Here is a 13,445-nt window from a genome sequence, read left to right on the forward strand (position 1 = left end):
TCTTCCAGCAGAGAAAATATTCGTTAGAAAAAGAAGCCAAAGTGATGGATGGAGGCAGGGTCCAGCCAGGGTTTGGGAAAAAGCGGTACAGGGTATCGATCACAGTTCTCAGGAGGAGAGAGACGATCAGCAGAGATGCTGCAAACACCAGCAGCCCCGGGGCCACCCCAGTTCCGGGGCTGGCTCTGGCAGAAAGACAGCCTTCTGTCATCCTGACAGGTGATCGTGGTCAGCGTAGCCAGGTCCTCCCGAACCCAGACAACGCCACTCCAATCCTTTGCTCTGCATCAGGGCAGCGTGGGTTTCCCACAGAGGAGGCACAATACGTGAGACAAGGCCCTCCCCCACTCCAACCCCTGTGTCCTTCAGCACATCCTACAGACTCCCTCCCCTTGCCCTTCTAATTCACAGCTCCCACCTCCCCGCACCTACCCTATTCGATCTACAGGGAAGCAGAGTCGCTTCGTGGCCGCTAGCCCAGGAAGGGGCGCCAGCCAGCTGGCAGACGCGCTGCTTAGAGGGGCGTCTTGCGCGGAGAGGTTTGGGGTTCGGGTGTGTGTGAAGTGAGCTTGGGAGAGTGGATTGGCAGCACAAAGAATGTGTGCACAAGGGTTAGGAGAGGAGATCCTGGGGCTTTGGTCTTCTCTTTTTCCCCGCAATCGTACATTTCAGAAGGACTCTCGAGGCAAGCTCGGTGGGCAATAGCACCCACTCCGGAACTACATTTCCCAGAAGGCTATGCGGGAGGGAGGGCGTGGGGTAAGCAACCCCTACTGCGCTTGCGCAAAGAGTGAGCTGGAAAGGCGGGGGGAGAAGGAAGGCGTGCCCTCGGTGGGGCAGCGGGGAGGGGGCCGCGCGGCGGCGGCGCCGGGGCGGGTGCGCGTCCGCGGCGGTGATGGCGGTGCGTGAACGCGCGGCGGCAGCAATGGCCGCTCTGGAGCGGCGGGTGCCGAGTCTCGATGACTTCGCGGGACAGAGCTGGAGCTCGTGGGTGGAGCGGGCCGACCTGCCCGCAGCCGATGGTGAGTGAAGCCACCCTGGAGTCCGGGGACCCCATCACTATCTCCCCTCCCCCCTTCCGGGCCCCCGCCAGCTGAGGGGAGCCGCCGACAGGAGCCGCCGTCCGGCTCCCCGGCCCCCCAAACAAAGGACCCGCCGGGTCCTAGTGCCCGCCTGCTCCCCCACCTTCGCGCCTCCGGGTCCTAGCGCCGGCTCATCGCTCTCAGCCCACCCTGCCCACCTCTCCCTCTGCCGGTGCCCAATACCTGCCCACACATCTGCTTGCCTTTATCTTTCTACTTGCCTGCTGGCCTCTGGCTTCCGCCCCTCCTGCACCTGCCTCCGGCTTTCCCCATCCGCAACAGTCCTCTCCACGTGTTTCCCACGCACCCACTTATGTGCCCCCCTCCCCACCCTTCTTGTTCCTTCGCCTTTTACCCCACACCTCCTGCTCCTTTTTGGCGTTTGCCTGCCGGCTGCAGTGCTCCTGGACCCCCGCCTTCTCCGCATTAGTTCGTTCGTCCACCTATCCATCTGTCCTCCCTCTCTCCCTCCATCCTTCTGCCCATCTATCCATGCTTCCAACACACCGTCCTTTCTCGGGCCTCTAGCTCTGCCTTTTGGCTCTCTCCTCTGACCCCCACCTTCTCTAGATCCCTGAATGTCTTTGGTGAGCGGGCCTACAGCCCCTTCTTCTTATCTTTGTCTCCTGGCCCCACGGGGCTCCTAGCCTCGTGGCTTTGGGGGGTGACAGCAGGTATCATGCCCCAGAAGAAGTTTGCAAGTGAGAAGAGGTGGAGGAGGAGACCGCATGGAGCGGTCTCTAATGACACTTGTTCTCCTCTGAGACATCTGACTCCCGACTCCCGGCTCGATTCTGCCCATCATTTCCCACACTTGGATTTAACGGACTTAAAAGAGTGGGAGCTGCTCCTCCTCTCTTGCATGCCTAACTCACCTCCCCTTATATCTAGATATTATATAAGACTGTCAACAATCTTCTCATCCTAGAAAGGTGCATATCTGTTAGTGGACATCAGACAGCAGACTTAAGTGGGAGCCCAGGCCACCCTGGGACTACCCCATGCTGGGTGGGCAAGGATGGGGCCATTGTCAGAGTCTGGGTGCATTGAGAGCCGGAAATGGAGTCAGACGGGTTTGGTGACTCAGAATTGATTTTTTTTCCAAAGGACAGGGAGGGGGCATAGAGGTGGGAGGGGGGAGGAGGAAGGTAGGGGGATGGGGAATGAACTGCTTTGCACAGCTAAGATGTTTTTTTCATTAACCCAGAAACTGAGGTACAAGAGTAACCCCTGCCCAAAGCCCCCCTAAGAAGGGGAGGGGCTTGTATAGCTGACCAAAGAGACTTTGAAGATGCCAAGGGGCCAAAAGACAGCAGTTTCTCTGCTCTGTGACCATCCTATCAGTGCAGAACCTGAGAAGCTGGGTTTAACTTTGACAATGCTATGGTAACTCAGGTGGAGCAAAATTGATTTCATGGGGGTGGGGACCTGGGAGAATATCTGTTTTGGATACCACAGAGTACAGAAAGGACCCATCTGAGAAATCTCAAGGGACTCAGTGATCTATAGAAAAATTTGTTAGGGACTGTTTCCCCTTTAAGTGGGGAAGCAGGCCCAGAAAAGAGATGACATTACCCATAATCACCCAACTAGTCAGCAGTGGAACCCTGAACTGCACCTTGGAGTGAAAGGTCCATAAGAAAAGTGGCTGGATTCTTCTTAATGGAGTCAGCTCATTCCAAAGGCAGCAAGTGAAGGAGGAATGGGCATTTGAGAATGACCCATTGAAAGGTTCTCCAAGTGGTCCCCAGCACCAGAGCTTGTCAAGGGTTGTGGGTTTCATACTGCTGGCTGCAGGCTCTGCTCAGGTAGGAGATAGGGTGTCTGGGAAGGGGTTGCTCCTTCTAAGCTGTGTTTCTCCTCCAGGGACTGAGCTGGAGGAGAGTAGCAAAAACACAAAGAAGTTGGATGCCATGACCCTCATTAAAGAAGGTGGGAGTCAACACACATTAGGGCTGGGACCCAGGGCAGTCAGGACCACCCTCTGCTCTTTTACCACACCCAAGAGGGAGGTGGCTGCTTGGAGCAGCAGGTCTGGGGATCTTCATTTTGATAGGTCCGAGTCAGCCCATTGTCCTGGCTTCTGGGACCTTTGTTAGAGATCCTAAGCATAGGTAATTGGTGTTCACTCACCTGAAAGCCCATATACTTCAGGACTGGTTAGATTGAACTCTGGAAGCTGGGAGCATCTAGCATAAAGCCTGTCATGTCAGCTGGGAGGTGAAGTGCCTTCTGAGGGGTGGGGTGGGATGGGATCACTATCTAATCTTACAAGGAAACCCTGGGGTCCCCAGCCCCAGTGATAAGAACTTCTGTCATTGCAGACATGTCAATCTTCGGGCACTGCCCTGCCCATGATGACTTCTATTTGGTTGTTTGTAACCACTGCAGCCAAGTTGTGAAGCCTCAAGCTTTCCAGAAGCACTGTGGTGAGGGGAGCACTAAGGAGGAGATAGAGGGGACAGGGAAGGTGGAACATGGGACTCTGAGTACAGGATCAGTTGGGAGGTTGTGTGGGGTAATGGAGGGTGGTGTTGGGGATGGGAAGGTCCTGGGGGGTGGCTTCAGAGCATTGTGAAGAGTCATGGTTATTGTTTGAACAAACTTCTAGTATCTGGTGGAATTCAGTGAGGAGTTAAGAGGTTCAGGAAGCTGGGTCTAGAATTTTGAGTCTTGAAGGCTCAAATTTGAATGGGAAGGAGGCAAATTTACAGTCTAGGCTACGGAAACTTAGATTCTCTAATGTGAGTCTGTGGGCAGGATTAGGAGGTTGGGGATGGAGTCAGTTGATACCACTCACTTCGATTACTCTCTCCACCTCCTGGTGACAGAAAGAAGACATGGGCCCCTCAGCAAGCTTTATGCCCGGGCCCCACCCCCACCTCCAGCCCCTGCCAGCTCTCAGAAATGCCATGTAGTGAATGGGCAGGGCCCAGCTTGTAGGGCCCCAGGTTCCACCAAAACCTCCTCCAGGGAAAAGGGCCAGGGGTCCCGGAGCCGTGGCCACCAGCCTCCTGAGAAGACCCAGAAGGACAACCTCTGGTAAGGAGAAGCAGAAGACTCCCTAAGACTGGCCCTGACCCTAACCCAGGGAGGGGTTGACACCAACGGAGGCAGCCCTGGGTTGAGGGGTACTGCTCAGAGCAGGAGGTAGCCACTGTATCTACAGCTCCCTTCAATATATTCCAAGGAATATGGGGTCTCCTTTTCCTGTGTTCCACACCCCTACTGGAGCCCACCCAAGTTCCAGGGCCAGGAAGGAGATGGCTCTGGGCTCTAGTCCAGGTCCCAAGCCCTGCCTCCGCACCCCGCAGCTCATACCCTCTCTCCATGTGTAGCCTTTTCGTGCCTGTGGTGAATCTGGAGAAGATGTCCAGTCTCCCAAAGCCTGATGGACACGGAATCAGGGTGGCCCCGCCTTCTGCTTTCCTCAGCCAGCCGGGCGGCCTCACGAAGGACTCTCCTGGAAAAACCCCCATGGCTCCTCCTTCTAAAGAACCTCCTGGCAGAGAGAGCATCGAGATAATCCACAGTGAGGGCTCCAGTCACCGGGCTGAAGGCAGCCCCCTGGAGAAGGAGTCTGGTGGGGCCAGGCTACCTCCCAAAACCCACCGGAAGATGGCTCGTGAGTAGTCATGGTCTTGGGGGTCTGGAAGATAGAGAGGGGACTCCTTTGGGCTGCTTTATCCTTGGGCCAGATGCGGAGGAGGTCAGGAAGGAGAGGGCCTGGCCATCACAGGTTGCAGGGTACAGGATCCCCTGTCATCTCTTGAGCTGCTTGCTCTGTGGGAAGCTTCTCTCTAGCCCAGGTCTCCTGAGTGAGGCTAGCAGGTGAAGTTCCTCCTCCTCACCTTAGGTGGTTGACCTGATCTCTTTTCTCACCTAGATCTAGGGTACCAGATCCCACAGCTGGTTTCCCTAGCATCCTAGATGCTTGTGTCTGCTCTTCTTTCTTGATATATGTTCCCTTGCTTTGGGCTTGAAGTTCCCAAAATGGGTGCATGGAATGGGGACATGGATGGTTCTCATGCCCAGCAGAGAGATGTTGATGCCCAGAGTTTCTCTGGAAGGCAGAGCCCCAGACCTGAGGGCTGAAAGCTCTTCTGCCTTAGTCCCAGTTCTTCCCAGGCCCTTAACAGGAAGAAGCCAGATCCTCCCCAGATGGCCTTGCGATTCATTGGAACCACTTTCCCCACAGGGAAGGAGTGTGACCTCAACAGGCAGTGTGGGGTACTAAATCCGGAGACCAAAAAGATCTGTACCCGCCTGCTGACCTGCAAGGTAACCCCCTACTCCCACTGCACAGTGAGGGAGGAAAGCACAGACATGAGAGCTGGGCAGAGAGGAATTTAGATGTCATTGAAGATCCAGCCCAAGGGATGGGGGTTAGGCCCACACCGGGAAAGGGGAAAGGAGGCTGTTCCCAGTGGGCACAAGGTGGGAGCAGCAGGCAGAGGGTGGCTTCCAGATCCATCCCCCAAAGGAGGGTCTTGGCCTCACAGTAGAGTGAAACAAAAACACACAAACATACTCACAGACATATTCACATTCCCTCTCTCTCCGCTTGCCCAGGCCAGAGCACACTGCTGCCCCTCACCTCTGCTCAGCTCACACCCCCTCCCCACCCCTCCACCCTGCTTTATTCTAGATCCACTCGGTGCACCAGCGCCGGGAAGTCCAGGGCCGGGCCAAGGACTTTGATGTGCTAGTGGCAGAGCTGAAGGCCAACTCTCGTAAAGGGGAGTCTCCCAAGGAGAAGAGCCCAGGGCGCAAGGAGCCAACTCTCGAGCGCCCCTCTTCCCAGGAGCTCCCCTCCTCAGTCCAGGTTGTGGCAGCAGTGGCTGCTCCCAGCAGCACCTTCTCTGCTCGTGCCAAGCAGACCTACCCATACTGTGCACTGCCCAGGTACGTCCAGGATCCTACCACTACCTCACCTGGTTATACTTGGCCCCTAAGCCATCAGGGACCCCTGGAGGCAGGCCCAGGGAGTTTGCTGGAAGATGTGCTCATTCATACCTGCATGTAGGGGGATACCTGGGGCCCCTCGCAGTGGTGTGGAAGCAGGTGACTCCCCTGTTCCTAACCAAGCATATCACCATACCCTAACCTCTCTGTAGTATGCCATATCCAATACCTGGGATATGAACATGTTCCCAGCTGCTTCCCATAGGCGAAAACTTGTGATTGGGGAGCTGCAAGGGTCATGGTCCTAGGTGAGGCATTCCTGCTGTATATTCATTCTCCGGCCCCTTTGTGTGCAGAAGCTGGGAAGAGCCTGTTTTGCTGAAGGAGATACACATGCGTCTCTGGCTGTCACATGAGGGACAGACATGAAACACAGGCTCAGCTCCCAGACAGGCTCACAGGAATCTGTGATGCAAGAAGGGGGTTAAGAGAGTTGGCTGGGCTGACCAGAGCTGGGTGCAGTTAAACTCAGAAGATTTTCTGGATGAGGTGAATCTGGAGCAGATTTTCCCCCTGAGGAGGCAGGGCCTAGGAAGTGAAGGGGCTGGGGAGAGAATCCCTTGGGAGCTGTGGCCCCTGGTTTCTCTGTTTCTTACTCTGTGAGCTCTAGTGTTCCCTCCTGTCCTTTCTTCCTTCATCTTCCTCTGATTGACCAGCAGGGTGTCTGCCCTGTCTTTTTGAGCTTGGTGGGTTAGGGACACCCAACCCCACACCAGTCACATCACCCTCACATCCCCTTTGGCCCTTCCAGGTCCCGGGCCTCCTCTGACAGTGAGTTGGATGATGAAGGCCCCTATGGTGGTGATGGGGACCCAGGCCTGTTCCCCTTCCCCCTGCCTCGGAGTGGGGCCCAGGCCTCCAGCGAGGAGAGTGAGGAGGAGGGGACATCTGACGACCTCCACCTCCCCCCTGACTGCCATTACGCAACCCGGCCCCCGCGGCCACAGGCGGTAAGGACCTGGGACAGGGGCCTGGGGTGGAGTGGCCCAGCCGTCCTGGCCCACAGTATGGAAAGGAGGTCAGATCCTGTGTGCAGATGCCCTCCCTGTACCTCAGGCCCCGGCAACCACGTACCTTCCTTCCGCCTCCAGTTCTGCACCTTTGGGAGTCGGCTGGTGAGTCCAGGATGCTACGTGTTTAGCCGCCGGCTGGACCGGTTCTGCTCGGCACTCAGCTCCATGCTGGAACGGCACCTCAGCTCACACATGTGGAAGTGAGTCTCTCGGGCCCAGAACTTCACTTCCCAGGCACCAGGCGTACATGGGCTTCAGAAGCCCTTATCCTTCACACATACCCATAGGTGTGCCTTGGCTGTTTGCCAGGAGGACCCCATTTGGGGAGTGGCATGAAGAGGAGGTGGACAAACTTGGCAGCCTGGAGCTGGCCTAAGGCAGGGTATGAATGGGTGGTCTGGAGGTGAATCTAGACTCTTATCCATCATTTTAGTACCTTTTGGGTAACTAGGGATAGGGGATGCCCAAACTGAGATTTAAAATGAGCTTTTTAATGGGTCTACATACTAGTTCATATATTACATACTAGTTCATTCCTTTCCATCCCTGTGCTGTCTTCCTAACCCTCAGTTCCAGTGTCTCCCAGCAGATGGCAGCAACTCTGGGGCTCTACAGGCCATTTCTAGGTGGGGCGGAGAGACTGGTGTATGTTTGGGGGATGCCCTCCTGTTTGCTTGGCAGTCACAGTGGGGCTTTCTTTTTGCTACAGGAAGATCCCACCAGCGGCTGAACCTCCATCCCATCTTGTTAGCTCCCCTTTATCTGCTCCTCTGAGCCCATCCTCTACGGGCAGCTGCCCCCGCCTTCCAGGCCCACCCCCCAGACCTGCCTGCCCAGCCTCTACACCCCCCACCAAGGACAACCTTGTCCCCAGCTACCCTGCAGGCTCCCCCAGTGTGGCAGCTGCCTGCAGCCAGGCAGAGTGCATGGGCGGGAGCCAGGCTATCACCTCACCACTGCCTGCCAACACACCCTCCCCGTCCTTCAGCAAACTCCCACCTTCCAAGGTCAGCAAGTCATCCAAAGGCAAGGATGGAGCAGAGGTGGAGGCCCCTTCTCGAAAGCGGAAGTTATCCCCTGGCCCCACCACTTTCAAACGGACTTGCATCCTGGAACCCACTGGAAAAGGCAAACCCTCCGTCTGCCGGGGCCTCTCAGCCAAGACTAAGACAACCCTGGGCATGGGGCTTAATGGGACAGTAGGGCCAAGAGTGAAGCGGGCAGGGCCCCTGGACTGTCGGAGTTCCCCTCATCAGCCCCCTACACCAGTGAAGGCTTCTCAGCTAGAGAACCGGGGAGCAGCTGGACACCCAGCTAAGGCCCTGCCAACCAACTGTCTCTCTGAGGAGGAGGTAGCCAAGAAGCGGAAAAACCTGGCCACTTACTGCCGGCCAGTGAAGGCCAAGCACTGTCAGGCTGGTGCTCCTGCTGATGTGGCCTGCTCTGTGCGCCGCAAGAAGCCAGGCCCGGGCCTGGCCTTTGAGGAGAAGTGCTCTACACTGAAGGTACCAGGCCAGGTCCTGAAGAGTGTGGGCAGGGAAGGGTCAGGATGGTTAAGGGTGGGGTATGCAGTTGGGTACCTGACACAGAGAAGGTGTGAAGTAGATGTTTGTGTAGGGAAGGGGAGAAAGGGGAAATTGAGAGAGAGTTCCTGGACCAACTTCTTTAGAGAGAGATAGGGTCGGCTCTTGCCAGCTCTTGCCCGGCTTTTGCCTAGTAGACCTTCCCCTATCACCAGCCCTCTCCCTTGGGCTAAGGAGACACTGTACCTCTCCACCTCTGCTTTTGCTTTAGTCAAAGGGCTGCTGCTTTTTGAATTGGCTGTGGCCCTCATTCCAGGAACTGCAGCTACCTCTGTCCCCTGAAGGAAAGGGGGTTTGGGTCTCTGAGCTGTGACCTAACATGCTGAGCAGAAGGGTGGGTGGGTTGGTCTTGTTCATTGGTTCTTCCTCTGGGCATCAGGGCATTGAAGGGCAGGTACATAACTCAAGGTCCACATATGCTTGTGTGCCCAACTTGCACATGTGCCTACCTCCAGGTTTTCAGGTAACAGGCAAACTCTCCAGGGTTTCTGGTAAAGCCTGCGGCCAGGTTTATTTGCCTCATCTGATGGGAGCCCTGGAATAGTATGTCATGGGCTATTCCATATGATCCCTCAGCCAGGGGGGACTTAATGGAGATGGGATGAGGGCATGCTTTCCTGATTTAGGCATGGGCAGATGCTTACCAACTCTCCTGGAAAACAGGGAGTTTGACAGTTGTCTGGGGCCTGAGCATGAGCATGAGTGTGTGTTTTCTACCTTCACTACCCAGGCTGCCCCTGTTGGGCTGGCACTCATCTTCCACCTTGCTCAGTTTTACTCATCAGGCCAGCAGAAGGAAATCAAGCTTTAGGCTTTAGAGTCTGCACAGATCACTGGGTAGGACAACTGGTAGGCCCCCACCCTGACCCTGTCTCCTGCCTCTTGTCTTCCTGCAGTCAAAAGCCCATTAATGAGAAAGTGCCTGCCCACTGCAACGGAGCCGCCAGCACCTCCTTCCCTCCAGATCCGGGCCCCAGGCTGCTGCCGCTTTTTATAACTTTATATTATTTTTTTTAAGAAAAAAAAACTCTTTAAAATACCTCAAGACTGTCTCCCTGCTCTGTTGCTGCTAAGAAAATATAAAAACAGAAACATAGAAAAGGAAGAAAAATGAAATGTAACAAAATGAGTGTCCTTACTGTCCCCAACCCTACCCTGGGAAGCTGAGATGATAGGCAGCCAGACTCCGTGGCTTGCCTGCAAACGTCTCTTATGCTTTTTTTTTTTTTCTTTCTTTCTTTGTCCTTTTTAAACAGTGTGGAAATGCCTGGGGTTTGTATCATTCAGGGAGTCTTCTCTTCAGATAGGATGATGAGGCGTGTGGCTCTGAATGAGCAAGGCTCCCCAGGAACTCGACCCCAGAGACTACTCTGGTCCTAGTGGGAAGGGAAATGGGGTGGGGGGGGGCATTACACCTCTGGCTCTACTCTTGGATCTTTGCCCTTAGGGTGTGTGGAATTTGGCTTGTGGCCCTTTTCTGGTCTTCTAGCAACGCTAGGCATCCATCCCTCTCAGAATTATTGCTGAAGTTTCTTCAGCTGTACCTGCCCTTCCCACTCTTACGAGTAGGTTCATTTTTCTCAACCATTTAGGGAGCTGAATTGGTAACTGCTCTTCGGATGTCCCTAATTTCTACTGGACAGCCTGTTTTGGTCTCTTTTTCCTAGCCTGTGGGTTTGCTCTTAATGAAGGGGTACGGCCTCTCCCAGGTAGGCTTCCATGGGCGGAAACACACCTTTTCTGGAGACAGGATGGGAAAAGGTATAATCACGTGCAGAACTTGTGGTGTGGGAGGCCCTGGGCCCTTAGGATCACCTGACTCCTCGGGGCTGAACAGCTGTTGTGGAGGCGACAAAGGCTGGGAGTGCCCTAGTTCTTCTGTTTATCTCAGAGGGGAAGACAACTGCTGCATAGATAGGGGATGACACTTGCATCTCCCTCCTTTGGTCCTCAAAGCTGAATTCAGTTACAGGGCACTAGTTTTTGGCCTTCTCCTTTGCTTTTACTCTCCTTGCTTTTAAGCAGGGAGGAATCTTGTTCTCTTAGCAAGACAGAAGAGGAGATGGCAGGAGAGAGTGAGCAGCCGGGGAGATCCAGTACTTCTGGAAAGCTCCTCAAAGCACGTTTCACACACTTGGTTCAGTGTACCAAGTGTGTGATTTGGGGTTTCACTAAAATCAGTTGCCACAAATGTAATATGCACACGCTGCTTGAGATATAGGCCCCTGTAGACACAAAAATTCAAACCAAGGTGGGCTGGGAGCTGTCCAGTCCCCTTGCGCCCCCCAGTCTCAGGAGAGCGGGCCTCCCCGGGCAGACGCGCTTCCCCCCCAGCCCCCAGAGGGCGCTGTGGACGCCTCCGCCGCACTGCCGGCGGCGTCCCGGGGGAGGAGCCTCCCCGCCAGCCGCCGCCACCGCCTCGGCGATCGCAAACCCGGAAGACAAGCTCGGACAGCTGGAGTGTGCGGGCCCGGCCATGCAGCCCCTGGAGGTAGGTCTGGTTCCCTCTCCAGCGAGGGAGCCGAGACTGACCCGCTGGCTGCGGAGAGGCAGCGGGATCTTGGCGCACCTGGTAGCTTTGGGATTCACCATCTTTCTGACCATGCTGTCCCGGCCAGGAACCAGTGAGTGTGCGAGGCGGGGCGGGGCCACGGAAGGGGGCGGAGCCGAGATGCTGGAGGGGCAGCGCTTCGGAGCCCTAGGAGACGTGGAGTGGGGACCCCGAGCAGTGGAGGGCCGGGTTATGGAAGGGTTGTAAGGGCCTGGTGGGGCGGGGCCCGGGCGTCCTAGAGGGGTGGGGCTTTGGGTGCTGTGGGGGAAGGGCAGATGATTGAACAGACCGAATGGACTACTTCATCAGAAGCAGGGCCCCTGATGGAGGAAGCAAGTGGAGGAGGGAGGCAGAGGTTTATCTAGGACTGGTCTGACAGCTGAGAGGTTCTGAATGGGGAACCCAGGCCAAAGTAGTGAATGTTTGCCGGGAGGCCTCTTGATTGCTCACCCTGAGGCCCCTTGGCTGCTCCACTTTGCCCTGAGTTCCTGATTCCTGATTAGGGTTGGGGATCATACACTGACCTTCCCCCAGGACCGGATTCTTTGGGCTCTAGCTGGCCACAGGGGCAGGAACAGTGGTGCCCAGCAGTCAGCCTGTTCTCTTTGATTCTTAGGTCTTTTCTCCTGGCACCCTGTGTTCATGGCCTTGGCGGTGAGTTTGGGCTTCTTTCTGCAACTAATTTGTTTGGATATGCCTAGAGAAGGTTCAGCCTTTCTAAGACTCTGAGAGGTGGGGAAACAGCGAGGCCCCATCTTTCCCTGCAACCTATGGAATTGGGAAACATGGAGGGTTGGGCCATAGTGTCAGGTGGTTGAAAAGGGTGGGAGGGCATGGAAGATATTTCTTTCTCCACTGGGGCCTGAAAGGAGGAAGTGGAAGGGGTGTTATTCAGTTATCTCCCCCCTTACCCCAAAGTTCAGGAGAAAGTTTAACATTTGCTGTTCCACTGGTCAAGAAATGGGAATCATTGTCTGTAGAGGTTGGGGTGAGGTGATGTCAGCTTGAATGATGAGACTTGCACTCAAGTGCTGATTCCCAGATGTTCCTAGAAATGCTGACTTTTGAGACAGGAGGTCCTGATGGAAGTTCTTTAGTCTCCACTCCTTGTCCTCTTTGGATGTAGGAGAACACCTCCTTTTTTTCTTAGGCCTCCAGGCCAGACCTGAGGCTCACTGGCCCTCTCCTATGTTTACAGTTCTGCCTCTGCATGGCTGAGGCCATCCTGCTCTTCTCTCCGGAGCACTCCCTGTTCTTCTTCTGCTCCCGAAAGGCTCAGATCCGGCTCCACTGGGCGGGGCAGACCCTAGCCATCCTCTGTGCAGCACTGGGCTTGGGCTTCATCATCTCCAGCAAGACCCGCAGTGAGCTGCCCCATCTGGTGTCCTGGCACAGTTGGGTAGGGGCTCTGACACTGCTGGCCACTGGTGGCCAGGCACTGTGTGGGCTCTGCCTCCTCTGTCCCCGGGCAGCCAGGGTTTCGAGGGTGGCTCGCCTCAAGCTCTACCATCTGACATGTGGACTGGTGGTCTACCTGATGGCTACAGTAACGGTGCTCCTGGGCATGTACTCAGTGTGGTTCCAGGCCCAGATCAAAGGTGCAGCCTGGTACCTGTGTCTGGCACTGCCCCTCTATCCAGCCCTGGTGATCATGCACCAGATCTCCAGCTCCTACTTGCCAAGGAAGAAAATGGAAATGTGAGTTCCTCCGAACTCTGAATGTAAAGTGGGACACTTGCCTTGGACTTTAATGGTTCCTTTGGTGACTTTCAAAGGACCCACTTCAGAAGTGGTTGGGTTTTTGTACTTCTTGGTCGGGCCAGGGGCTGCAGAAACCCAAGCTGCTATGTTGAGGGATGACTTAGTGGGCCAAAATGGGGAAATGTACTGGATGCAAGTGTAAGGTGATGGAGAACTTGATCCTGAAGCCTCCACTCTTTCCCACCCCCACCCCCCCACTCAAAAGATGACCAGTAAGGGGATCTTAACTCTTGACTTGGTGTTGTCAGCACCACGCTCTCCAAGTGAGCTAACCGGCCATCCCTATATAGGGATCTGAATCCGTGGCCTTGGTGTTATCAGCACCACACTCTCCCAAGTGAGCCACGGGCTGGCCCTCTGAAGCCTCCACTCGTGATGGGAGACAGAAGTATTGGGTGGTGGTGGTCATTTCTTGCTGTGTGCCTGATGAAGAGTTGATTTCCTGTAAGTTATGAATGGCAGCTATAGATATTTGGGTCACTTTTGAGAA

General features: G+C 55.4%; 2 protein-coding genes across 4 annotated transcripts; both read left to right on the forward strand.

Annotated features, from left to right (window-relative positions):
- The first annotated feature begins 895 nt into the window (after nt 1–895).
- Nucleotides 896–9,678, forward strand: ATXN7L2 (ataxin 7 like 2). 2 transcript variants are annotated; one of them, XM_063106002.1, is made up of 11 exons: nt 896–1,022; nt 2,949–3,014; nt 3,407–3,511; nt 3,914–4,124; nt 4,421–4,707; nt 5,281–5,363; nt 5,731–5,987; nt 6,799–6,997; nt 7,139–7,260; nt 7,770–8,565; nt 9,540–9,678. In XM_063106002.1, the coding sequence occupies exons 1-11, from the start codon at nt 896–898 to the stop codon at nt 9,552–9,554; spliced, it is 2,268 nt and encodes a 755-aa protein (XP_062962072.1). In that variant the 3' UTR covers nt 9,555–9,678. The 2 variants fall into 2 exon arrangements, with proteins under 2 accessions (XP_062962072.1, XP_062962073.1); XM_063106003.1 differs by lacking the exons at nt 6,799–6,997; nt 7,139–7,260.
- A 1,441-nt stretch (nt 9,679–11,119) lies between these two features.
- LOC134385009 (probable transmembrane reductase CYB561D1) lies at nt 11,120–13,076 on the forward strand. 2 transcript variants are annotated; one of them, XM_063106871.1, is made up of 3 exons: nt 11,120–11,267; nt 11,811–11,848; nt 12,393–13,076. In XM_063106871.1, exons 1-3 carry the CDS (start codon nt 11,120–11,122, stop codon nt 12,894–12,896), a joined length of 690 nt encoding a protein of 229 aa, XP_062962941.1. In that variant the 3' UTR covers nt 12,897–13,076. The 2 variants fall into 2 exon arrangements, with proteins under 2 accessions (XP_062962941.1, XP_062962942.1); XM_063106872.1 differs by lacking the exon at nt 11,811–11,848 and having other exon boundaries at nt 11,120–11,134.
- The last annotated feature ends 369 nt before the right edge of the window (nt 13,077–13,445 follow it).

This window comes from Cynocephalus volans, chromosome 8, assembly GCF_027409185.1.
Source record: "Cynocephalus volans isolate mCynVol1 chromosome 8, mCynVol1.pri, whole genome shotgun sequence".
Classification (NCBI taxonomy): Eukaryota; Metazoa; Chordata; class Mammalia; order Dermoptera; family Cynocephalidae; genus Cynocephalus; species Cynocephalus volans.